Here is a 26,744-nt window from a genome sequence, read left to right as displayed (position 1 = left end):
TATGTTATATGGATTTTTTACGTAATAAAAAGCAAAAATTTTTCACGGGTTCTTTACCTAAAGTGGAGTTTACAAGAAGAAGGCTAACATTATAGAAGTGTCTACTTCGTAAAGCCAAAGAGACCAGCACCCGAATTTATTTGCCAGATTCATTTTGTTAGTAAAAAAGTTGTTCGTAAAAATACATGCAAAGATTACATGATGGGTATACAAGGTATTCTGCTTTGTCATTGGAAATAATTAATCTGCATGGTAAAGAGAGAGTCCATTTTGTAGCCCAACTAGCAATATCATTCCAGCCATTTAAGAGTCACCTAACGCATTGGCTTGTCAGTGTAAATACTGTACGTGTCGTGCGATTGTAGATGACAGCTGGAGAAGCAACTGTGCCCCTCATACAGTGTGGTTCTCTCAGCTCCGCCAACAAACTCCTCGCAGAAGTCTCAACGGTTAGCCTGAGCAAGCCAGTTGATAGTGGATCTACGGAGGAAGGGCATGGCCATAGCCACTCCGTACCAAACTCGTGGTCCTCTGTAGCCTATATGGTTGTTATGGGAGATAGACTGCACAACTTCACAGATGGCCTAGCGATTGGTGTGAAGGCAGATCTTGACTTTCAAGATATCCATAGCATGCAAATGTTTCCAACATGCGACGGAAAATTTGAGGAAATTTGAACTCCACACCTAAAATAATTTCCATCATGCCATGTTCGGTTTTTGAAGCATTGCAGTCTCCTAAATGGAAGAGAAAGGGCTGAATGCAAAAATTCGGAAAAAATGTAAAAAATTGAGAGGTTCTGCAAATATCTGCGGAAAAACACTTACATTATTATATGTTGTTTACTTGTGAAATTAATTAAATGGATACAGTCTGTTTTTTATGGTAACAATCGACCCATTGTCGTAGTTTTAACCTGTGAAGCAGATCTTGGGATAAATTGAATTTATATTTAGTGGTCTGACTGTAACAATGATATAGCAATGTTGTGCAGTCAGACGTAAAAGTGCAATTTATTTCATTTAATTCGTTCTATAGCAAAAAACTGATGATAATAATTTAGGCAGTTACACGTAACATTAAAATAAATTCATTATGTAAAATAAATTATGTAAACAAAAGGTAAAAAACTAAATTATATGTAAATAAACTGAATTAATACAGTAGTCATCAGTATAAAGAGATTTGTGTTGTCACTTCATTCTCATATTAAAGTGGTTGAGGTGTAGCCCTGGCAGTACAGGATATGGGAGATGAGTATGTAAAATGCATAGCTTGTCTAATTTAAAGTATGGGAACTTTATAGATGAACTTAAATTATATATTTTTGATTCCATGTTTAATTTTTTTATTTGATATTCAATTTTCATGACCAGCCTACCCATCTACACTCATTTTCATGACCAGCCTATCCATCTACACTCATTTTCATGACCAGCCTACCCATCTACACTCATGACCAGCCGACCCATCTACACTCATGACCAGCCGACCCATCTAGACTCATGACCAGCCTACCCATCTACACTCATGACCAGCCGGCCCATCTAGACTCATGACCAGCCTACCCATCTACACTCATGACCGGCCGACCCATCTACACTCATGACCAGCCTACCCATCTACACTCATGACCAGCCGACCCATCTACACTCATGACCAGCCTACCCATCTAGACTCATGACCAGCCGACCCATCTACACTCATGACCAGCCTACCCATCTACACTCATGACCAGCCGACCCATCTACACTCATGACCAGCCAACCCATCTACACTCATGACCAGCCTACCCATCTACACTCATGACCAGCCGACCCATCTACACTCATGACCAGCCTACCCATCTACACTCATGACCAGCCGACCCATCTACACTCATCACCAGCCGACCCATCTACACTCATGACCAGCCGACCCATCTACACTCATGACCAGCCGACCCATCTACACTCATGACCAGCCGACCCATCTAGACTCATGACCAGCCTACCCATCTACACTCACTTTTGTTTTTCATTTCACTTCACAATAACTACTACACGGCTTTGTATATTTGAAAAAAATTTATCCGACGGTACTTACTTATTTTTTATTATTATTTGTCTTTGTAATTATATAAAAAGCATTCTTCTTTTCCGTTTTTCACTACTCTACTCTCAGGCTAGCCATTTTGGTATCCATTACTTTAAAAGTAAAAAAGGTGTCTATGAAGGACTGTAAAATATTGTTCTAAACAATGAAAAGCTAGAATATATGAAAACAAATGTGCTTACGTATCAATTTACAAACTTTGAATGTCATGTGTTAAAATTGCTTTGTTGAGGTCAATTTTTGCTCAAGTTTTACACCATGTTGGAAAATTCAGATAAAAAATTGATTGTAATTTGAGATGTGACAGCATAGAGGGAGGTAGTGACAATAACATAAAGATCTGCCACCTGTTCTGGTTGTTAGCTCAATGTCTATGGAATCGATGAAGATAATAGATTTTGTTATGATGTCAGAATGACAGTGTCAAGCGGTCTCCAGAATATGACATGCTTCACATTGCCTTGCCATGTTAACAGTTGCAGTGTCACCAAACCAGTGCGTGCTTGCATTACCTTAGTCAAACAATATGTCTTGCCAAAGGCAATATCAATACTTAGTTTTTCCAAGTAAATGAGCTCTCAATCATAATGTAATGGAAGGACAATGATTGCAATGCTCCCTGCTATGAACATGCTGATTATAAGTGGAACGGGGCTAGCTACAACTCTGTTTGATAAGCTAGTGTTTGTGGTGGACATTGATTGTGCCGATGGGGTCACTGTCGTAATGCTGTGCAAAAACCTCTAGAATATCGTTGCTGCCTTCGATATACTGAGAGAGTTTGTTATCATTGTTGTCTACTCTGTACTCGTCAGCAAACAGTTTTAATATGTTGTCATAGCCAAGCAGTTGCATAGTGAAACTTTGCTATTGGATACATTGGCATTTGTCGGCTTGTGTACCACCTCCGGCTGTGCATCGTACCTTCCAGTTCATATACGTAGTACTTTCTGATGCGCATCACACCTTTTAGTTTGTCCTGACGGCTGATTCACAATACATGTATATCGCTGTTAGTCAGAATTTTCCTTTCGATGTTTATCGTCGATTATGTGAACCGTGAACCGATGGCATCGATGAAGCATAGTGGGCACGTCGAGAAAGTTTGCAGCTGCCAAACTTTCTCGATACTTCATCGACAACCGCCTTTCATATGTGAAACATTTCGGCGATGGTAATTCACAGTCGCTGATAGCGTGATTTATTCATATCCGTTCATGATAGTTGCTGTGGGATTAGTTTTTGATTCCAGCACACAAAAAAAATAAGGTTCCTTCGCCAAATTTTAAAAAGAGAAATTAGAACACTACGTCACGGAGTATTCGATGATGCAAACGCAGATAGTTTTTGTGATAGTGTGAACATCGTTATCATCGATGATCACCAAAGTATTGGGGCATCAACGCCAAGATACGGCAATATAGTGTGAACCAGCCTTAAGCTGTGACTATTCAGGCTAAAGTTTGGCTCCAATGCACTTGATGGCATTGTCAATAGCTCAAAACATGTTGATACTTGCTCATCTCATTGGCTAGTTTTAATATCACGAAGCACATTGTTTTGGTTTTAAAAGTTAGTAACATCGATAAACCTAGTTCTTTTCACAACTAAAAATAGTCATCAATGCTAAACTTTCGACTGTGTCTCTGGAAGATAAGTATTAACCTACCTATAGTGTAGATCATGTTAAAACATTTGGAGCCAGTAGCATTGACCTGGTGCGTCTTTCTGAACGTCTGCGCTCTGCATGGGACTCTACTTTCTCTTATACTCACGAGCTCTATGTGGCTCCCTTAACTTCTTGCAAGCCAGAACTCGTATCCAGTAGTACATTTTTAGTTACCAAAAAATTGTCTGGGTGGCTTGTATCTGTCTCAGTTCTTGCCCTTTGCCCAAGCGTGCTTATACCTTTGTGAATAGCTCATTGCAATGTGTAATTTCTTCCTTGACTTTAGGCGCTGCATTTGCATCAAGTTTTTCAGGAGGAATGAGTACATCTCTAGCTGTGCTCTGTCATGAACTTCCACATGAGCTCGGTTAGTATCCGCTCTTAATCCACTACTAGCTAGTCCTTGCATTGTCAATGTAGTGTAGACAACTCCAACTTAAAAAAAGTACTTTGTTTGCCAAAACACTCGATTGATATTAAAGACATTTTGGATGTTTGAAAGCAGGTTTTTTAGTCTGCACAAGCTAACCGCTTTTATACTATACTAGCGCCCTAGCAGTCCGGTGCACTGTGAACTATCGTCAGGTGTAATAGATATACGCACAGGTAGTTCGCAATGCAGTAGGGTGGTCAAGCGGCACAGTTAGTAGTGCGCCTGGCTGCGAAGCCGAATGTCTGAGTTTGATTTCAGTACAACACATTGTTTTTCCTAATGCCCTGAGTGGGGCCTATGCTGTCGGACAGACACGGCTCTCATTATAGTAAATATTACCGAGTCAAACTGTTCGCTAGCTTGTTATTGAAGTTATTAATATTGCTGATCAAGCTTCTAAGCCGGTGCAGTTATTTTTGTTCTGATATCTTAAGGCAGGTGTTTTGAGTTGGGTCTTGTACTGTTGCAACATAATGCACTCTTTGTAGCTAAATTCTCATGTCATGGGCTCATGACCAGTTAAGGTGTCATAAGTGTACAATACATTATATATATAATATACATACATATAATATCTATATTATATATATAATATATATTTATACAAGTATATATACATAATATATATGTACTTGATCATATTTTTACATAAACTGTTCAAGCTTATGTAAAGCTGAGGTTATGTAATGCTTATCAGTATCATCACCAATTAGAATAGTGAATTTATGTCGCCATAACTTACAGGCAGATTGAATTTGCCAATGGTTGTTTTCTCTTCTATTTCCTTATGCCGTCTTCCATGATTTCACATGTTTCTTATCTGACCTCTTGATTTTATCGACCAAAAAACATGGCAGGGGATATTGGCAAGAGCATATCATGCTACAGGGTGTGATAGTATGTTACATGAGGCACTGCTCCATACACTGATGATTACCTTACAAGGTTGTTTTATCTGTTTTACAGGAGACTTTGCCATGCTGCTCAAGACTGGCATGTCCATGAAGCAGGCGTACATGTGTAATTTGATGAGCGCTTCTCTTCAATGCCTCGGAGTTATCATAGGCGTACTTATAGGAAATGTGACTTCAGCAACCCAGTGGTTATTCGCATTTGCAGGAGGCATCTTTTTGTTTGTCGGTCTCGTAGATATGGTGAGGGTGATTATTGATTTGTTGACAATTCTGCTCTACCTTTTTACTCATTTCTCAACTACCATCAGATATTGCAGCATTCCATTTTAATGTCTGCTCAAAGATGACCTTGCGCAAAAATGTAATAGATTTTTTAAATTGTAATGATCATTTTAATCGCGATCAACTTTAGTCGATTTTTATCTCAAAACATACTGGTGGTCAGTTCTCATCAAACACCAAGATCAATTGCCAATAATAAAAAATAGTGTCTGGTTTAAGATGAACCTGCACAAAACTATTAACTTTTATCAGAACGTATTGGTATTTTCTATCACTTGCGACTGTTTTCAATGTTTGAGGTAGTCTGACTGTCAGCATGTTTTAAAAGTAAAATCGCAAAACTTGATCGCTATTAAAAAGCTCAGACCAAGCGAAAGTGCTATTATGATGTCGATAGTTGCAAAGAGACTGACAGAATTCAAACTTGTAACGCTGCAACTGCAATGAATAGCCGATATCAACTTCTGATCATTTTAATCGCGATCAACTTTTATCGATTTTAATCTATAAACATCCTGGCTGTCAGATCCCATCAAACATAAAAACAATAGCAAATAATAAAAAAATACCGATACTTTCTGATAAAATCTAGTAAAATTTTTGTGTAAGTCCGTCTTTAACTTAATTTACATAATTTTAATTATTCTTATATTTTATTTTTAATGTTTGCCATATATTCTTTTTATCAATTATCAAACTGTAGTGTTACGAGCAATTTTGGACGTTGTATTTTGGAAATCAGCTTGTATATTGAAATAAATGTGGGTTCAAATTTTACTTGGTGTGCTGAAAACTTTGTATGTAGAAGTGATCATAAATTGAGGTTAGGGTGTTCCAGAGCCATCGAGTGTAAGAGTTACGCCACCAACAATTTACGGGCGCCATCTTAGTTCCACTTTGCACAATGGTTTCATTTCATTGTTATAGGCAATGGTCTTTGCTAGCCAATAAAAAGTCACGTAAGTGAATATTGGCCAATAGGTTTGCATGAAAGGCAACCCTTGCTAACATATGATACTTCAGTTAACATGATATAGTATCTTTGACTGCCTTATTGCCTCTAATCAAGCAAAAAAGAGAGCACAAGTCCATAAAAACTGAGTTGAGGTTTCTACACATGCACATATATTTGCAAATAACATGCATACGTACACACACATATTTAAATGCAGTAAAATTAAACAGACAAATTACATATGTCATGTGGTTGGGCAAGGGTTTGCAAACAACATAATTATATATATTCAAATGCACCAAATAAGGCCAAATATATCAAGTATATAATATATACGGTCGATTTAATGAAGTTGCTAGAAACATACATATATAATTATTTTTAATACGGGTTTATTAGCAGTTAGCATCTAGTAGTGGAGCTCCTAGAAACCTTCATCCTAGAAACACAGTAATGTCACATATATAAATATTGTTAATACGGATTTATAGCAGTTAGCACCTACTAGTAGAGCTGCTACAGACACTAGGTTAGGAAACATGAACCGAAGTAAACGTATGGATGATTACTTTGCCTTTTTGGCCATTGACCTTATGAATGTAGAGCGGCTCCCCTTGGTAGATCCTACAGTTTGACTTTGACCTAGTTTTTTTGTTTGGTCTTTACAAAAAAACCTAAGCCTAGTGTCTATAAAAGTGCTAAGCAACTTAGATGGTAAGTTATGACACTTGAGCACAATGTCCTCTATGCTGGCAACCCTACCACAGCCATCGATCAGAGCTCTCCGGATGTTTCTATGTGATGCTTGTTCTACATTAGCCCTGAAAATCTTTTCCCATTTCAGCATAGCATTATATACGGGTTCAGCAACACGGCATAAAGCCCCCGTTTTATAGTCCTTAAGTTGAACCAACTTACTGACCCCATCTAATGCATCTGAAGTTGATGCAGATTGAAAACATGTTTGGCAAACCATTTTTCGCTTTTTAAGAGACTTTAAACAGTAGCCTGAAACGTAGTAGAGAGAATTCTTCTCATCATCAGAAATGTTCGATTCTAAAGACAATGACATCATGTATTGCGATGTTGTCTGATCGACAGCTGGTGCGGGCTGAGTATCTGAAATTAATAGGTTACCAAGATAGTCACTTTCATCAATATCATAGCTACCTGTTTGAGGGACTTTCAAAAATTGAGCCGTCATAATAATTTTCAAATTATTTCTAAACTCAAGGGGTGTTGGAACTGGATTCTTGATCCTAACTGAGCTAAATAGATTCTCAAGACAATCTTGAGTAAATCTTGAAGTGAGAAGAAAGTTGTGAGACTGGAGTAATCCCTCACACATGTCAAGTATAGATGTTGTGGACAGAATCACACCAGTCTGCACGGGTTTCCAATCACCTGCACCTACCTTCAAACCTTGAATAACTACAATGAACTCTTTAAGTGACTCTACAGCTAAGTTGTACGATTCCATATTATTGTTAGATAAAGCCATTACTGGCTGCCTACTCGACATATAGTCAAACCATTTGCTACATTTTTCTATGAACCATGCTGTTGACTCAAACTCATCTATCTCACCTTCTACATAGAGAACATTAAGCTCAGAATCTGGGCTTTTCGAATATTCAACCATGAGTTTCAATGCACAAGATACACTATGACTGAAAAAATTCAATGCATTGTACACTTTCATTTTCTCAAAGTGACTAGGCTCTAGAGCAGATTCAGAAAGGTTAGGAGCAAGCCTCAACCCTTTGCTGCATTGGTAATCAATCAACCTTTTCACTGGCCTAATAGAGACACTATCAGAAGGCAAATTGTACATCTGAACAATATCTGAAGGAAGCTTGAATGACCCATTACTGAGCAAAGATGCTTTCAGGTTTTTGATAAGGTGCGGAACATCTGCAAGAAAATATAGATGTTTGCTAGCATCACTAGGATGCGTAACACTTGTACAAGGTTTACAAAACTTGTTAACGATAATACCAAAGGCTGCCCACATAGCTCGATTAGAGGAACCCATATCTGAGGTAACAGATACTACATGTAAACCTATGCTCTCAGCATAGCTGATAATGTCCAAGATGATTGGCTTGAAAACAGCTCCTCGCACAGAATTACCTGTAAAGTAATAAGCTACTACCTGTTTCCACCCTGTTGCTAGCCCTGCAAGCATAGACATAGTTGTTTAACAAACTTTAGTAAACTAATTAATTTGCAACATATCTAAAATAACAGGAATAAAAGCAACAAAAACGAGTCAACAATTGTGACTTGAATCAAATTCCACATATTGACCTACGACTTCTGACTTGCAAGCTAGCCCAAAACCCGAGGATGCATACTCTCTATGACCGACATGAAAAACGATTTGCAACATGATTTCTGTTTGTTTGTTAATAAATCTAAGACCTAAGATTATACCTGCCAACAGGAAAACAAGCCCATGTGTGGCTTTTCCTTTGTGTCCAGGTAAAGTTACATCACCCATGATGCTTCCGCTAGCTCGATCGTACTCTTTAGCTGGAGTAATCTGCAGCTCATCTAGTGTGAGGCAGCAGTCTCTATCAAAGGGAGACATTTTCTCAACCTGTGAACACTAAAGCCCTTTAGTCGCACCAAAAATATTTCACATTTGAGCCAAAGATAATGCTATAATTTTAAATAGCCATTTTTGATTTAATCACCATGGGTTTTTTAGAGAGCGAAGCACCACATCTTAGTCTGTAATTACGGAACTTTACCTTAACTTTCATATACTCAAACACCCCCTTGAGTACACCAGATGAAAATGGAACTCTCTGCATATGTCTTTGGAGTGTTCTAATAGAAGGAAGTGGTTGATTCTGCTCAAGCAACATGTTGTAGCCTGTGGAACCACATGCAAATCTTAGTTGCAGACCTTTTTTAATGGTTTCCGGGCTCCATTTAAGTCCTCTTGTAGACTTTCGTCGAAGCGCTTCAAGCTGATCCTCATTAAACATTTTACCTACAGCTGACTCCGACTGCTTGAGCTTCTTTCGAAGATCAAAGCATCTCTTTCGTACCTTACACAAAAATAGTAAATCAAATTTAATATATACCCATTACATCAAACATCAAGTAATACACATCAGTATCAAATATAGCTTATAAAATCTACAAAAGTCTTATACCTTAGCATTCTGAGTTTCTACTGAAGAAATCTTTCTCTTCAAGGTGTTTATTGTATCCTGGTCATCTTCATTAATGCTAGTTGTATTCATTTCCACTAAAAGTAAAATGAAATAATTTTGTCAATGCAAGCTCAGTATATCTAGGCGCTGTAGTTAAGTTTTGATGAGTGGAAGATAGAGGAACATATAATCAGAAGGTGGTTATACAAGTTATGAGTTCTGTTAAGTTGTGCATATTAGGATTAGCAAAGTGTACAAATTAGATGTGAAAGAAGACACACAAAGAATTAGTAATGCACAGAGGCAATGGTTAAGTCCCATCCAGAAGAATAAATTAAATCCCAGCACTCCTCACACACATTTCCACTGACTATACTTACTTGCATGATCATCGCAAGCCTACTAACAGAAAATGTTATAAACACATATTACTCAAGATAAATGTAATTGTATGTCAAAGCAAACATGAACAAAACAAATTTGCAAACCAGGAGAAGATGGTGCCTCCAGAACTGAAACATTAGGTTCTTCTTCAGGCGTTGGGCATGGCTTACTGCTTGCATAGTCGTGGTCAGAGGAATAAGCAATCGATGGCCCTGAGTCATCTGCACCTCATTTTAAAGGTGTCTTTTGTCTTTTGGGAGCCGAACGATGTGGAAACAGAGTGGGATAAGCAAGATGCCGAAGTTTCTTCAAGCCATCTTTGCGGTTAGGCTCATACATCTGATCTTCAAAGTGTCCTGAAAAGTAATATCTGTATATTAGTTAGGCCTTAATTATGTCTATGCTGGTATTTATAGTTAACTTCAATAAACAGTCAAATCATGCGGAAGCTATGTTCACTATCAATGAATTCTGTAAATATAATACTTACGTGACAAAGTCGTAATGAAGAAGTGATGGTACCCTCTCGTCTCGCCATTTGTATCCACTTAACTCGCAATGGGGCATCTCTTGGGAAGCAATGCATTGTGTAGCCGTGCTCAGATCTGTTTGTGCATCCTACTGCCCAGCAGTTAACCATTTTGATCTATTAATGGAGTGAAACTCCTTGATTTAATCTAATGCCACAAGCAAGTTGATTGAAGGAAAGTTGACTGCTGCTACTACTAAACTGCCAACTTCTAGTAACCTCTTTGTTGCACTTTGAGTTCAACACATACATACACACACCGATTACACTGAGATATAAAATATTAACAAATCAGCATGATCAATGTATGAATAGGTGTAGTTCTCTCTCAAATAATGCTCAAAATTGCCACTTAGCTCCGCGTTTAAACTATAGTAATGACTTAGCGTTCCAATCATCACAAAAAATCTAGGTTTAGATGAGGCTGAGTGAACTAACAGCCCTTAATTTCCACAATAACAACTGAAATCCTAATAGAACAGTACAATCAAAGTGATAATTATAATAAATATCGTATATCACTTTGAGTACAATACGGTAAATGGAACTAAGATGGCGACCATATGGTCACGTGATCAATTTTTTTTGCGTTACTAGCATGGCACAACTCTTACACTCGATGGCTCTGGTGTTGGTCTCTGCCGAGAATAATGTCTTGAAGCATACCATACATGCCTGGGTGTGAATTGATATTTATGTGTAAAAGAACTTGCTAATACAAATAAATTTGAGTTAAATTAGAGTACCAATTTTATTGAATTTTGGATAAAAAGCTACACCCGTTTTATCCATAACTTGTTCATGATACATAAGTTCCACAGTTCGCATTTTTGCCAAGCAAAGTTCGGTAAACCTCATGGCTGTAACGATTACGAAATACTGTCAAACCTCTTCTTACAAAGCTATTCTATTTGGAGATGTTTTTCAAATATCAAAACTGCGACATGCGTGAGCGAATATTTTTATACGAACTTTATTTTAGGCCTTTGTATATAGTATTTAGAATACGTTTGTCATTATGCGTCGCCACCGCAAAATGGTCTTCCTCGTAGTATAGGTTTTATTGTGGCCATTAGCTAATAAGATTTGGTATAGGTCGAATGCCCTTCCTAATACCACCAATAGTAATGTCCCTTCCTAATACTACCAATAGTAATATCCCTTTCTAACACAACCAATAGTAATGTCCCTTCCTAACACCACTAATAGTAATGTCCTTTCCTAACACCACTAATAGTAATGTCCCTTCCTAATACTACTAATAGTAATGTGGCTTCCTAACACCACCAATAGTAATGTCCCTTCCTAACACCACCAATAGTAATGTCCCTTCCTAACACCACCAATAGTAATGTCCCTTCTTAACACCACTAATAGTAATGTCCCTTCCTAACACCACTAATGGTAATGTCCCTTCCTAATACCACCAATAGTAATGTCAGACTCAAACCCCTGACCTAATGATCACCAGCCTGTGCCCTAACCATTGAACCACAAACCTTCCCAGTTAGAAATACATGATATGAAACAATATAGGAAACTAGTTTATATAGAAATAAACAAACAAATAAAATAATAATACTCAAAGAAGAATTTTTGTTGTTACTTCTCCTTCACGTTAATAGCATTATTTTAAAGCAGTGGTTCATAACCTTGTTGGCCATACTAAACACCGTAGTTTCCTATGCGCTTTCACTGACCCCTTCTTTATTGAAAATTGAAATACGACTTATGGTTCAGATTTAAGGTAAGATTTTTATCCCATTAAATACATGTGTATATCTTTTACTGGTGCACAAAATGAATTGTGCATTAACATCACTGTGTTCAAAGAACAGAACCTACACAATACATGCAACGATAATACACAAACATGTCTTACAACAAATTAGATATCTTTTCATCAAGACGACCTTGCAAATCAGTGTGACTTCAGCTGTTGCCTTTGAGAGACCTCCATCAAACCCCTGAGACTGACTCCCTGAATCTGTATGGCTCAAGTGAACCCTGGTTAAGAACCACTGTTTTAAAGGAATATCTTCATAGTCGGGTTGACATAGGGTCTGTGTTAATTGAAAACAGAAGTAACTTTAAAAAGTGTTAAACTGAGCAAAAAGGAAAAGAGATGCATGTTTTTTTACTTAAAATTTATGCAATATGTTTAGTTTTAGTACTTTAAGAGTAAAACCATTTAATGGTAAATTATTGTCTATTAATGTGTCAACGTCATCCAGAAAATCGGGTAAGTTTGCATTTTCTTGCTCTTAGTGTAATAGCTGAAATAATATTTTAAGCTGTGCCAAATGACTTACAAAAACAGTTTCATAGCTATGATGTATCTGTGAAACAAGATGCCTGCTGGATGAGGTTACATTTACAGTATGTATTTGATATAAGACCAGCTGTATTAGTCTACACTTTCAAAGTGGATCATTAGTAAGGATTTTTATTTAACTAAAATAGATGTTGACAAAATTTTTTCTGTTCATTCAACTTTTCATTCTGTAGTACACTCCTTGCATCCTACCTATCCATGTCTAGAAGTGTTCAGTTGTACACCGTATGAACTGTTTTTGTACAGTAACTGCGTCTAATTCTAGGGCAGCCTAGCTGTTGAATAGGTCTTATTAATCTTTTAACACCTCATTTTCTATCAACTTTACGACTGGGACTGGAGAAGGCTTGGGCTGTTCATGCCATGGTCTCTCCAAATGATTTCTTCGTTGTCTGTCGATTAATCATCACCTAATCATCTGTCAGTCAAATGAGTGAGATTTGGTATTCTGAAATTACTGAGATCGTTTTAGAGCTTAGCAAAAGACTTTCAACGAACAAAATTTCAACTGGGGAAGAGTTGGAGTTGTCCAACTATTGGAACATATGTAAAGCATCTGCTAACACTAAGTATAGAATTTCGGTTTGATATTGGGTATAAGTTTAACATTTGTTGTAAGTCAGTCATTGTTAATTGTCCATAGTGTGTCATAGATTATCATTTTTTCCTTTCTTCATAAAAAAATTGTTGAATTGTAATGCTTAGAAAGAAGAACTTTCAAAAATAATCTTTGCTTGTTTATTTTATAATTCATGCATTTACAGCAGCTCTAACATGTGCTTTAAAGTAATACCATGTGGAACAGAAATGATGTAAACAGGTAAAAATTTTTTTTAAAAAAATCAATGCATTTAGTTTCTGATTTTTTATACACCATAATTGCATACAAAAGTCAACAGTTATTTCTTGCAATACTAACAAATTTAAAGCTGTGTACATTAAATTCTAAATACAGCTGTGTTTTATTTGAATCACTACCTGTGTTTTGAAGAAGCATCTGATAGCATTGAACCAGCCATCCCAAGTTGGGAAATTATACTACAAGGTTAAGCCAGTGCTTTTTTCCTTTTCCCGTTGTAATATCTATTCCCATGTGGCAGAAATTTGAGAAATGGCGAATGAAGCCCACAAAAATCTGCATGTTTCTACCCGTACTCCTTGCAGAAATTTGACAGATCTGGTAAATTTGGCAGGCCACCATAGCAAAGTTCCACCACGAACCAAGAGTTGCCACTTTCCAGTAAGTCTGGGGTTTGTATGCAGGGCTGTGACTAACAACTATGCATTCATAACTCAAATACTTTTGAGAAGTAATTTTATCAATTCATTCGCACAGTGATGCTAACATATACTACATTTCCATGTTTCAAATCGGTTCAGAGTTGCTTCCACTCCAAAGCATAGAAACGGTAAAATCTGAACTCATTCGACACCATTTTGCGTCGCTAAGTTTGTGCGAAGGCAGTCGCTTTGAGAAAGCCAGTTTACTTTAACAAGTCTTGTTCTGAGGAATACATTGCGAATCTTGGAAAGATCTAAATGCTTCGTGCAACTTCGAATCGTTGAAACGGTGGGGTGCGAATTTATCAGAAGCAGGCAACTCTGAATTTATCGAAGCATAAGAACATAATGATACGTTACCACGTGACTTGCAGTTTGCGCACTTATGTGTTGCGCACTTGCGCACTTTTTTAGGGCCTTGATCAAATTGTAGATTTTGTCAATTTTCGCAGGTCTTCCAAGTCTAATTTCAAATTTTGTTTTCTAAATGTGTTAAAATTGCTGTTACATTGTTAACATTAATATTCTAAATTTAAATCTTTAACTATTTTTGCATCTTTTAATTTTTCTATAATTTTAATTAAAAACTGTAAATAATTTCGGATAAGAATCCGTTATGAGAACAGACAGATAACGACAAAATACAAAAACAAAAAGTTGATAGTTTGGCACGCTGTGTGCCTTTAAATCTTCAGATATTCCCACAAGGGTTCATTGTCAATGCTTATTCGTCCATCATGTTTCAGTGTATCCCAGAGAACACCGCTTCTCCCAAGCATCTCAGCATGCCAATGTTAAACCAGGTTATTGAAAAGCCAGTGACAAACTCTAAGCAGGTAAGGAGTTAGCTGTTGTGTAAAGGAATAAAGAATGTGATTGCTAAATGCGCACATGTGATCATAACATACTAATGGTGTGGACACTAACACAATTTTGATCCATTTTATGTTCACATCAATTTTTAGAATAGCCTCACTTTTTGTCAAATGCAATCTTTGTTGTGCAATGTGATGACAGTCAATGATGTGCAACTATCAGTGAATCAAAATGTGGGACGCTAAAACATTTCATAATGTTTTAGCGTCATAATGTTTTAATGTCCGAATTTGCTGTTACAATGCTTTCACATTGTGACAAGACAGGTGACACGATAGAATAACTGTTGTGCAGAACTGTTTCATAATTTTTGCAACTCGCTTTAGTAAGGGAAGTACAGTAGACGCTCCTACAATATAAATAATTCATTTCGAAAACTTTTACGTTAAAGGGATTTTACATGGTACGAATCTATTGGGAGACAATCTACAGCTGACTGACTACTTAGGAGTTACCCTCTCCGTATAGACAACTCCATATATTGTCCATATCATTACATTTATATGTTTATCTACATTAGCCAATCAGATTATTAGATTAATTATCTGCCGACTTAACTCCTCTTCCTGTTATAGGGCCTACTGCAAAAGCCGATAGTTGTACAAATAAATACATTATATGTTAATCTGAATACTACATCACTGATTCCTATGATCTCTACTCAGAATGAATACTCAAAGCAGAAAACTCAGGCACTCACTCAACAGAATCTAAAAATAAATTTGAATTGCCTAATTTATTCCAAGATTTTCCCAAACTCAACTCTATGGCCCTTCAAAATGGAAAAAATCACACGTAACTCTTTTATTTTAGTGGTTTGACAGTTACTGTGGTATTATTGGTTTTTATTGACAACGTTTTCTTTTTTTATCACGTTCACTTGGTTTAGGGTCAATGATTACGGTAATTCTATGTTAAGGAAAACACACGCCTTCAATTTAAGTTGATTTTTTATGTCGCAAAAGAAGAAAGGAAAGATATTATATACATCTAAAACAAAGTAAAACAAAATTATATCTTCACTATTATAATAAGCGTTATTTCTGTTCGTCCGTCCATCCCATACCAGGGTTAGAGGTTAGGATAAAATATTGCTTTCCATGAGACTCCAGCTCGTGACATTCAGCTTGGTACAAAGACACTAGCACCTGCTCAAGTCAACCTCCTTCAAGTATTTTGAAATAACTGTGCACATAGTTATTCTCTGCACTTTATCCACACACATGATGATCTTTCACAGCACACTGAACTCTCAGAGTACTATTATATGTAATAGAGATACACCTACAAGATGTTTGTTCTCACAAGTACGGGAAAATTTTTAACGCTAACTAGAGAATCCCATTATTCAAATTGAATTGCGGAACTTGGAACGGCTTGGCACGAAGCAAAAACTTTACACATGTTCTTTACCTAAAGTGGAGTTTACGTAAAAGAATTCTAACATTATAGAAGTGTCTACTTCGTAAAGCCAAAGAGACCAGCACCCGAATTTATTTGCCAGATTCATTTTGTTAGTAAAAAGGTTATTCGTGAAAATATACACAAAGATTACATGATGTTTATACAAGGTATTCAGCTTTGTCATTGGAAATAATTAATTTGCGTGATAGAGAGAGTCCATTTTGTAGCCCAACTAGCGATGTAATTCCAGCTATTTAAAGGTCAGCTGTAGCTTTTGTCAGTGTAAATACGTGTCGTGCGATTGTAGATGACAGCTGGAGAAGCAACTGTGCCCCTCATACAGTGTGGTTCTCCCAACTCCGCTAACAAACTCCTCGCAGAAGTCTCAACAGTTAGCCCGAGCAAGTCAGTTGATAGCGGATCTACGGAAGAAGGGCATGGTCATAGCCACTCCGTACTAAACTCGTGGTCCTCTGTAGCCTACATGGTTGTTATGGGAGATGGACTGCATAACTTCACAGATAGCTTAGCGATTGATGAGAACTGAGAAGTCATATGGTACCAATGTCAGGTCTTGACTTTCGAGATGTCCTTAGCATGCGAATGTTTCTAACATGCAACGGAAAATTTGAGAAAATTGCATTTCAGACCTAAAAGTGCATTTTGTTTCATTTAATTTGTTCTACAGCCAAAAATTGATGATAATAATTTAAGCAGGTACATGTAACATTAAAAGGAATTTATTATATAAAATAAATTATTTAAACGAAATGTAAAAAACTAAATTATATGTAAAAAAACTGAATTAATACAGTAGTCATCAGTATAAAGAGATTTGTGTTGTCACTTCATTCTCATATTAAAGTCGTTGAGGTGTAGCCCTGGCAGTACAGGAGATAAGAGATGAGTAAGTAAAATGCGTAGCTTGTCTAATTTAAAGTACAGTGTATAAAAAACTTTATAGATGAACTATTACATATTTTTGATTCCATGTTTAATTTATTTTACTTGATATTCAATTTTCATGACCAGCCTACCCATCTAGACTCATGATCAGCCTACCCATCTAGACTCATGATCAGCCTACCCATCTAGACTCATGATCAGCCTACCCATCTAGACTCATGATCTGCCTACCCATCTAGACTCATGACCAGCCTACCCATCTAGACTCATGACCAGCCTACCCATCTAGACTCATGACCAGCCTACCCATCTAGACTCATGACCAGCCTACCCATCTAGACTCATGATCAGCCTACCCATCTAGACTCATGACCAGCCTACCCATCTAGACTCATGATCAGCCTACCCATCTAGACTCATGACCAGCCTACCCATCTAGACTCATGACCAGCCTACCCATCTAGACTCATGATCAGCCTACCCATCTAGACTCATGACCAGCCTACCCAACTAGACTCATGACCAGCCTACCCATCTAGACTCATGACCAGCCTACCCATCTAGACTCATGATCAGCCTACCCATCTAGACTCATGATCAGCCTACCCATCTAGACTCATGATCAGCCTACCCATCTAGACTCATGATCAGCCTACCCGTCTACACTCATGACCAGCCTACCCATCTAGACTCATGACCAGCCTACCCATCTAGACTCATGACCAGCCTACCCATCTAGACTCATGATCAGCCTACCCATCTAGACTCATGACCAGCCTACCCATCTAGACTCATGATCAGCCTACCCATCTAGACTCATGACCAGCCTACCCATCTAGACTCATGATCAGCCTACCCATCTAGACTCATGACCAGCCTACCCATCTAGACTCATGACCAGCCTACCCATCTAGACTCATGACCAGCCTACCCATCTAGACTCATGACCAGCCTACCCATCTACACTCATTGTTGTTTTTTATTTCACTTCACAATAACTACTGCACGGCTTTGTATATTTGAAAAAAATCTATCTGACGATATTTACTTATGTTTTTTCTATTATTTGTCTTTGTAATTATATAGACAGCATTCTTTTTTTCTTTTTTCACTACTCTACTCTCAGGCTAGCCAATTTGAGATCCATTATTTTAGAAGTAAAAAAGGTGTATATGAAAGACTGTTAAATATTGTTCTAGCAATGACAAGCTAGAGTATATGAAGACAAATGTGCTTACGTATCAATTTACAAACTTTGAATGTCATGTGTTAAAATTGCTTTGTCGAGATCAATTTGCTCAAGTCTTACATCGAATTATGGACAGTTGGGCGACAGTCAATAGGGCGACAGACACTTAAGCGACACTTTCAGTTCGAAAGGCGACAACTTCAGACGGAAGGGCGACGCAGCGGACAAACAGGCGACAATTCTGGACATTGAGGCGACAATTCTGAGGGCAGGATTAATTCAAAACGTTAAGTCCTGTTATGGCCTGTTATGTTTGTGAATTAGTAGTGAACATTAACAGGACGCCAACTTTATTGATGCCCAGATCGGAAATCTTGCATTAGTATATTTTTCACACATTGCTCCACCTTATTTCCTTGGCATCTATTACCTGCTTACTTTATTGATGCCCAGATGGAAATCTTGCATTAGTATATTTTTCACACATTGCTCCACCTTATTTCCTTGGCATCTATTACCTGCTTATATCCTCATTAATCTGATTACATTATTCTTTTACACACAGTAGAATTTCATATTGTATTAATGAATGTACCCAATAATTATTTAATTGAGATGGTTATTATTAAAAAAACTACTGAGATTAATCTGCTTTTAATCGCCCAACTATTCTTCTGTTCATCCTTTTCCACAAATTTAACTCTAGAGTCTGTCAACTCTACACACTCAGAAGTCATTTAGCCAGTCACTATTTTCTTTTTCACTTCCTTCCTTGAATGCTTGGAAAAACTGGCTAGTTGCTTATCAGTGTGGCAAGAGTCTGAGATTCCTTACCGCCTAATTTATGACATCATAGAGGTACCAACTTTTTTAACTCCTTTGAAGCGATGCATTCTTGAATCACTAGCATACCGCTGTTTATGAGTCATTATACTATCTTTGGCTCATGTATCATGTATTAGGACCCTCAGTAGTAGCTCTCAAATTAATGTATATTCTTATTCTGATTGCAGTATAAAAATAAATACATACATATGAGTTTAGCTTGATACATTTTAATAAATTTGCTTTTTGGTATATTTATACAAATAGTAAAGCTGATTTTTATTATATATAACTTTCAAAAATACGTATATCAATAATTTGCAGCATTAATTTTTTTTACAATGACTTTATTCTGATTGATCCTATATATGTAGATAAACCCATCTAGCAATAGAACTTCTCTTTCCTATCTAGAATAACGAGATCAGGTTCACGGTTATAAATTGGCAACTGAATATTACTTTCTGCTAATTCTAAAACTTAAATGAAAAGATAATTTGAATTACAGGAGTATAATTATACACAGTAACTTGCAAGTACTCGAATGCACTTGCACTTCCAATCATACACAAAAATAATTGCAGGAAATTCGCTACACCACTATTTAATAAAGTTGTCATTAAAGTTCAAGCTGATGGCTGTCTATGTAATATCTTCCCATCTTTTCTGAATTCTGTCCTTTGTTAAAATAGTCGTGTATAAAAAAGATTCGCAGTGCATGTTAGAATGCAAAATATAGTATATGATGTGGCACGTGGCAGCATTAACCTGCAACTGAGTATATATCACAAAGATCTTTGAGGTGTTGATCACTCCTCATTGTCTCAAACTACAGGTTGTGTGTGCCATCGGGATCTGTGACAAGGGTAATTTGGTCAAATATCTCAAGTGACTCTAAAGGTAACATGGCATCAGGACCGGTTGATTTCTATGCTTTGGAATGGATCATTTCTCCATAAGCTTTCTGTGATGCTGTTTAGTCTTCTTGCAACAAGCTGCAGAAGTTAGTAAAATATGGATATATCTTAGACACCTATGTCAGAAAAAGCCTTCATTCTTCATACTCAAATAAAATCTCGACAAACATAGATCAGTGTGAACCGCCTCTTGAGTCTGTATTATAATGACATTGAATTATTATCATAATTGTAAAGAAACAAGGAGAAGGAAATCATTATTTCCACAAGTAAATGAGAAATCACAATACTAGGGAATTGTCTTTTCATCTCACACAAAGAGCAAACTCTTCTCCCAGCTACTGTGAATTTCGACGATCGAAACCATAAATTATTTCTTCTCGAGGTAAGATACCTCTAAAGTTTCAACAATCAGCGACAAGATTGACGACATTTCAGCCGAGAACGGACTTTTCGAACAGTTGTGAACAAACACACTGATACAAAAACAAGTTTTGGTGTTTTAATTGAATAAGCTAGATGCATTTTTAGAAAAACTTTAATATTTTGTTAACTGTCTGGGCTAGCATAATCAGAGAAATCCCACCAATGGCGTTTAAAAATACATGTTGCTATTTCGATTTATAAAAACGTTTGTAAAAAAACAATAACACTGTCAAGGTTACATTTCAAAAATATACGTAAGCATTACACACGACGACAGCTTCTCATAGTTTGTCAGTACATTACCTTGCCTTCAACCAAACAACAAACCAATTTGTCGCCTTTCAGTCAGGAATTGTCGCCGGTTTGTCTGCCGTGTCGCCTTTCCGTCTGAAGTTGTCGCCTTTTGAACCGAAAGTGTCGCCTAAGTGTCTGTTGCCCTAATGACTGTCGCCCAAAAGTCCAGTTACCCTTACATCATGTTGGAAAATTCGTACAAAAATTTGATCGTAATCCGAGATGTAATAGCATAGAGGGAGGTAGTGACAATAATATAAAGATCTGCCACCTGTTCTGGTTGTCAGCTCAATGTCTATGAAATCGATGAAGATAATAGATTTTGTTATGATGTCAGAATGAGAGTGTCAAGCGGTCTCCAAAATATGACATGCTTCACGTTGCCTTGGCATGTTAACAGTTGCAGTGTCACCAAACCAGTGCGTGCCAGCATTAGCTAAGTCAAACAATATGTCTTGCCAAAGGCAATATCAATATTTTGTTTTTCCAAGTAAATGAGCTCTCAATCGTAATGTAAGGGGAGGATACTGATTGCAATGCTCCCCGCTATGAACATGGTGATTGTTGGCTGTACATAACTAACTCATCTACTATTCTACTAACTCAATTATTATACTGAATATCCTTGACCTTGTTAGTACACATTGTTGTAACCTTGACCTGATTAAATAAAAGGCACTTCCTGTCTGAACATCTAACAGTGATCATAAGTAGAACGCACTAGCTACAACTCTGTTTGATAAGCTAGTGTTTGCAGTGGACATTGATTGTGCCGATGGGGTCACTGTCGTAATGCTGTGGCAAAAACCTCTAGAATATCATCGCTGCCTTTGATATACTAAGAGTTTGTTATCATTTTTGTCTATTCTGTACGCTTCAGCAAACAGTTTTAATATGTTGTCATAGCCAAGCAGTTGCATAGTGAAATTTTGCTATACGATACATTGGCATTTGTTGGCTCGTGTACCACCTCCGGCTGTGCATCGTACCTTCCAGTTCATATAATACTTTCTGCTGCACATCACACCTTTCAGTTTGTCCTAAAGGCTGGTTCACACTAAATTGCCGTTAGGCAGAATTTTTATTTCAGCACTTATCGTCGATTATGGGAACCGTGAATCGATGGCACCGACGAAGCAACGCGGACACATTGAGAAAGTTTGCAGCTGTCAAACTTTCCCGATACTTCATCGACGACCGCCTTTCAAATGTGAACCATTTCGGCGATGGTAATTCACGGTCGCTGATAGCGTGATTTATTCATATCCGTTCATGATAGTCGCTGCAGGATTAGTTTTTGATTCCAGCACACAAAACAATAAGGTTCCTTAGTGAAAATTTAAAAAGAGAAATTTGAACTCTACGTCACGAAGTATTTTATGATGCAAACGCAGATCGTTTTTGCGATAGTGTGAAAACTGTTATCATCAGTGATCACCGAAGTATTGTGGCATCAGTGCCGAGATACGGCGATATAGTATGAACCAGCCTAAAACTGTGACTATTCAGGCTAAAGCTTGGCTCCAACGCATTTGATGGCATTGTCAATAGCTCAAAACATATTGATACTTGCTCATCATCTCATTGGCTAGTTTTAATATCGCGAAGCGCATTGTTTTGGTTTTAAAAGTTAGTAACATCGATAAACCTAGTATTAAAATCATGTACTTTTCACAACTGAAAATAGTCAACAATGCTAAACTTTCGACCATGTTTCTGGAAGATAAGTATTTATTTACCTATTAGTGTAAATCATGTTAAAACATTTAGTCACAGTAGCATTGACCTGGTTAGCCTTTCTGAGCATCTGCGCTCTGCGTGTGACTATACGTTCTCTTATACTCGCGAGCTCTATGTTGCTCTCTTAACTTCTTGCAAGCCAGAGCTCGTATCCAGTAGTACATTTTTAGCTACCAAATAGTTGTTTGAGTGGCTTGTATCTGTGTCAGTTCTTGCTCTTTGCCCAAGTGTGCTTACCTTTTGTGAATAGCTCATTGCAATATGTAATTCATTCCTTGATTTTAGGTGCTGCATTTGCATCAAGTTTTTCAGGAGGAATGAGTACATCTCTAGCTGTGCTCTGTCATGAACTTCCACATGAGCTCGGTTAGTATCCGCTCTTAATCCACTACTAGCTAGTAATTGCATTGTCAATGTAGTGTAAACAACTCCAACTTTAAAGAATATTTTAATTACCAAAACACTAGGTTGACATGAAAGACATTTTGGATGTTTGAAAGCAGGTTTTTTAGTCTGCACAAACTAACCGCTTTTATACTATACTAGCGCCCTGGCAGTCCGGTGCACTGTGAGCTATCGTCAGGTGTAATAGATATACGCACAGTTATTTTGCAAAGCAGTAGGGTGGTCAAGCGGCACAGTTAGTAGTGCGCATGGCTGCGAAGCTGAATGTCTGAGTTTGATTCCAGTACAACACATTGTTTTTCCTAATGCCCTGAGTGTGGCCTCTGCTGTCGGACAAACACGGCTCTCATTATAGTAAATATAACCGAGTCAAACTGTTCGCTAGCTTGTTATTGAAGTTATTAATATTGCTGATCAAGCTTCTAAGCCGGTGCAGTTATTTTTGTTCTGATATCTTAAGGCAGGTGTTTTGAGTTGGGTCTTGTACTGTTGCAACATAATGCACTCTTTGTAGCTAAATTCTCATGTCATGGGCTCATGACCAGTTAAGGTGTCATAAGTGTACAATACATTATATATATAATATACATACATATAATATCTATATTATATATATAATATATATTTATACAATATATATACATAATATATATGTACTTGATCATATTTTTACATAAACTGTTTAAGCTTATGTAAAGCTGAAGTTCTGTAATGCTTATCACTATCATCACCAATTAGAATAGTGAATTTATGTCGCCATAACTTACAGGCAAATTGAATTTGCCAATGGTTGTTTTCTCTTCTATTTCCTTATGCCGTCTGCCATGATTTCACGTTTTTTATCTGACCTCTTGATTTTATCGGCCAAAAATCATGGCAGGGGGATATTGGCAAGAGCATATCATGCTACAGGGTGTGATAGTATGTTACACGAGGCACTGCTCCATACACTGCTGATTACCTTACAATGTCGTTTCATCTGTTTTACAGGAGACTCTGCCATGCTGCTCAAGACTGGCATGTCCATAAAGCAGGCGTACATGTGTAATTTGATGAGCGCTTCTCTTCAATGCCTCGGCGTTATCATAGGCGTACTTATAAGATATGTGACTTCAGCAACTCAGTGGTTATTCGCATTTGCAGGAGGCATCTTTTTGTATGTCGGTCTCGTAGATATGGTGAGGGTGATTATTGATTTGTTGACAATTCTGCTCTACCTTTTTACTCATATCTCAACTACCATCAGATATTGTAGCATTCCATTTTAATGTCTGCTCAAAGATGACCTTGCACAAAAATGTAATAGATTTTTTAATTGTAATGATCATTTTAATCGCGATCAACTTTAGTCGATTTTTATCTCAAAACATTCTGGTGGTCATCCAACATCAAGATCAATCGCAAATAATATAAAAATAGTGTCTGGTTTAAGATGAACCTGCACAAAACTATTAACTTTTATCAGAACGTATTGGTAGTTTCTATCACTTGCGACTGTTTTCAATGTTTGAGATTGTCTGACTACCAGGGTATTTTAAAAGTAAAATCGCAAAACTTCATCTTTAAAAAAAGCTCAGATCAAGTGAAAGTGCTATTATGATGTCGATAGTTGCAAAGAGACTGACAGAATTCAAACTTGTAACGCTGCAACTGCAATGAATAGCCGATATCAACTTCTGATCATTTTAATCGCGATCAACTTTTATCGATTTTAATCTATAAACATCCTGGCTGTCAGATCCCATCAAACATAAAAAAATCGCAAATAATAGAAAAATACCGATACTTTCTGATAAAATCTAGTAAAATTTTTGAGTAAGTCCGTCTTTAACTTAATTTACGTAATTTTAATTATTCTTATATTTTATTTTTAATGTTTGCCATATATTCTTTTTATCAATTATCAAACTGTAGTGTTACGAGCAATTTTGGACGTTGTATTTTGGAAATCAGCTTGTATATTGAAATAAATGTGGGTTCAAATTTTACTTGGTGTGCTGAAAACTTTGTTTGTAGAAGTGATCATAAATTGAGGTTAGGGTGTTCCTTTGAACACGTCATTTATTTATTCCCTGATTTATATTAGTGTATATTCTTTTGTAGCTTCCAGAAATAAAAAAAAATGATAATAAAAGACCGTGGAAGCTACTCCTCCTACAGAACTTTGGACTGATCTGTGGATTTGTGTGTATGCTGCTTATAGCAACTTTTGAGACAGACATAGCGAATATTTTCGTTCCAAAATGAACCACCTGCTAGCACCTACAATCACTCACTGCCTCCACTCCAGTAACCGATCTGCATCCGAATTTTATCATGAATCTTTTTAGTTCTAAAGAGGTGCCCACTACTTTTAGTAAATAATACAGCAAATATGGTAGAAGTTCAACTGTGTGAAAGCTGTTTAACATTAATACAAGTTATTGGTATTATATTAACACTTGTGCAAACTTACATGTTTGTCCATCCTCTCTCATAGTCATTTATGTATTATGAATTATTTTTTAGTGTGCAGATATTATTCTATCATACCTTATAATATTAACAGTTCCATTATTAAACCTTTCTCAACAAAAACTGAGTGAAGTGGCTATGTCCAAGTTAACATTCAGTAAATACGCGGCCAATTTAATAAAATTTATCTGTTGCCGCAGTTAGTGACGTCTGCTCGGAACATTTGTGATAACCGGTAAAGTTTTAGTAATACTCAGCATAAAATAGTTAAAAAATTCTTCCCTAGACTTGATTTAGGTACAAATTATAACTAATAACTTTTGCATAACTTGTTAAAATTATCATATTTCAAGTGCAACATAATTATTCTGGTGCTTAGTTACACGAATGCCTGTGAGTAGCATCTATAGTTTTGTGCAAAAAATAGAGTTCCTCCATGTTTTAGTTTAAATACGAATCTGTAAAGGGAGCGTTCTGAGAAAACTAAGCCGGATTTAAACATCCTACTGCTGTTAGTAAAACACTGCTCTAATTTATGCTTTTTAATGTATTTTACACATATTTCATATTACAATATATATACAATATATATATAAAATACTAGCTGCATTACTCGTGTTCGGGAACAAATTTACGTTAAGCAATAGTTTTATTGAGAGTTGTCTTTCATACTGTAAAACAACTCCAAATATGCAGTCTACTGAAATTTTTGTGTTGATCAGACTGCATACACATATGCAGTCGTACATGTCAATAATGTTGGAGAGAACAATGGAAATCTGCAATAAGTTTTACAGCTAGTCTACAATGCATCAGTCTCGAACCACTCAAATTGGAATTATTTTAATTTTGTACATAGAACTGATAATGAAATTGACATTGCTAGGCAAACTGAGGTTCTTCAAACTGGCAGTATTGAAAAGTTTTACATATTTTAAGAAATTTTAGAAAATATTTTGCTATTGCACTGCTAAGCTATTGCCAGCATTTATTGAATTGAGACTTCTGCATGCTTAAAACACTAATCATGACTCACCAGTTCTTTGTCTATAGCCTGTGTTTTGACATGGTATATACAAACTGTGCAGCAGTAATGTGGTTGTTGATAAAATTTATTATCAATAAAATCTACTATATAAACTACATATATGGCCTCTCGCCTTTCCAACGTAAGGCATTACATCTGGAGCATTTTTAGACATTCTTCCCATAGAAAAATGTGGCCCTGTGCTGTGTTGCAGAACTGAAGTCAAGTGCGAAGTTTT

General features: G+C 36.8%; 2 protein-coding genes across 2 annotated transcripts; both read left to right on the top strand.

Annotated features, from left to right (window-relative positions):
• The first annotated feature begins 387 nt into the window (after positions 1–387).
• LOC137387607 (zinc transporter ZIP6-like) lies at positions 388–26,068 on the top strand. Its single transcript, XM_068074074.1, has 4 exons — positions 388–594; positions 4,050–4,130; positions 5,163–5,350; positions 25,129–26,068. Exons 1-4 carry the CDS (start codon positions 543–545, stop codon positions 25,270–25,272), a joined length of 465 nt encoding a protein of 154 aa, XP_067930175.1. The 5' UTR covers positions 388–542; the 3' UTR covers positions 25,273–26,068.
• LOC137387018 (uncharacterized) lies at positions 13,874–16,870 on the top strand. The gene is made up of 3 exons (XM_068073302.1): positions 13,874–14,002; positions 14,790–14,879; positions 16,631–16,870. The coding sequence occupies exons 1-3, from the start codon at positions 13,874–13,876 to the stop codon at positions 16,868–16,870; spliced, it is 459 nt and encodes a 152-aa protein (XP_067929403.1).
• Positions 26,069–26,744: the final 676 nt, after the last annotated feature.

Source organism: Watersipora subatra, chromosome 2 (assembly GCF_963576615.1).
Source record: "Watersipora subatra chromosome 2, tzWatSuba1.1, whole genome shotgun sequence".
In the NCBI taxonomy this organism is placed as follows: Eukaryota; Metazoa; Bryozoa; class Gymnolaemata; order Cheilostomatida; family Watersiporidae; genus Watersipora; species Watersipora subatra.
This window is presented reverse-complemented; position numbering and strand designations above follow the sequence as displayed.

What these genes read in the sequence shown, in the direction of transcription:
- LOC137387607 (XM_068074074.1), top strand. Translation starts at nt 543, where the DNA reads ATGGTTGTTATGGGAGATAGACTGCACAACTTCACAGATGGCCTAGCG. An exon ending in TGAACTTCCACATGAGCTCG is followed by an intron (nt 4,131 to 5,162) that starts GTTAGTATCCGC and finishes TCTGTTTTACAG; the next exon opens with GAGACTTTGCCATGCTGCTC. An exon ending in TTGTCGGTCTCGTAGATATG is followed by an intron (nt 5,351 to 25,128) that starts GTGAGGGTGATT and finishes ATTCTTTTGTAG; the next exon opens with CTTCCAGAAATAAAAAAAAA.
- LOC137387018 (XM_068073302.1), top strand. Translation starts at nt 13,874, where the DNA reads ATGGCGAATGAAGCCCACAAAAATCTGCATGTTTCTACCCGTACTCCT. An exon ending in CCAAGAGTTGCCACTTTCCA is followed by an intron (nt 14,003 to 14,789) that starts GTAAGTCTGGGG and finishes ATCATGTTTCAG; the next exon opens with TGTATCCCAGAGAACACCGC. An exon ending in CAGTGACAAACTCTAAGCAG is followed by an intron (nt 14,880 to 16,630) that starts GTAAGGAGTTAG and finishes GTGCGATTGTAG; the next exon opens with ATGACAGCTGGAGAAGCAAC.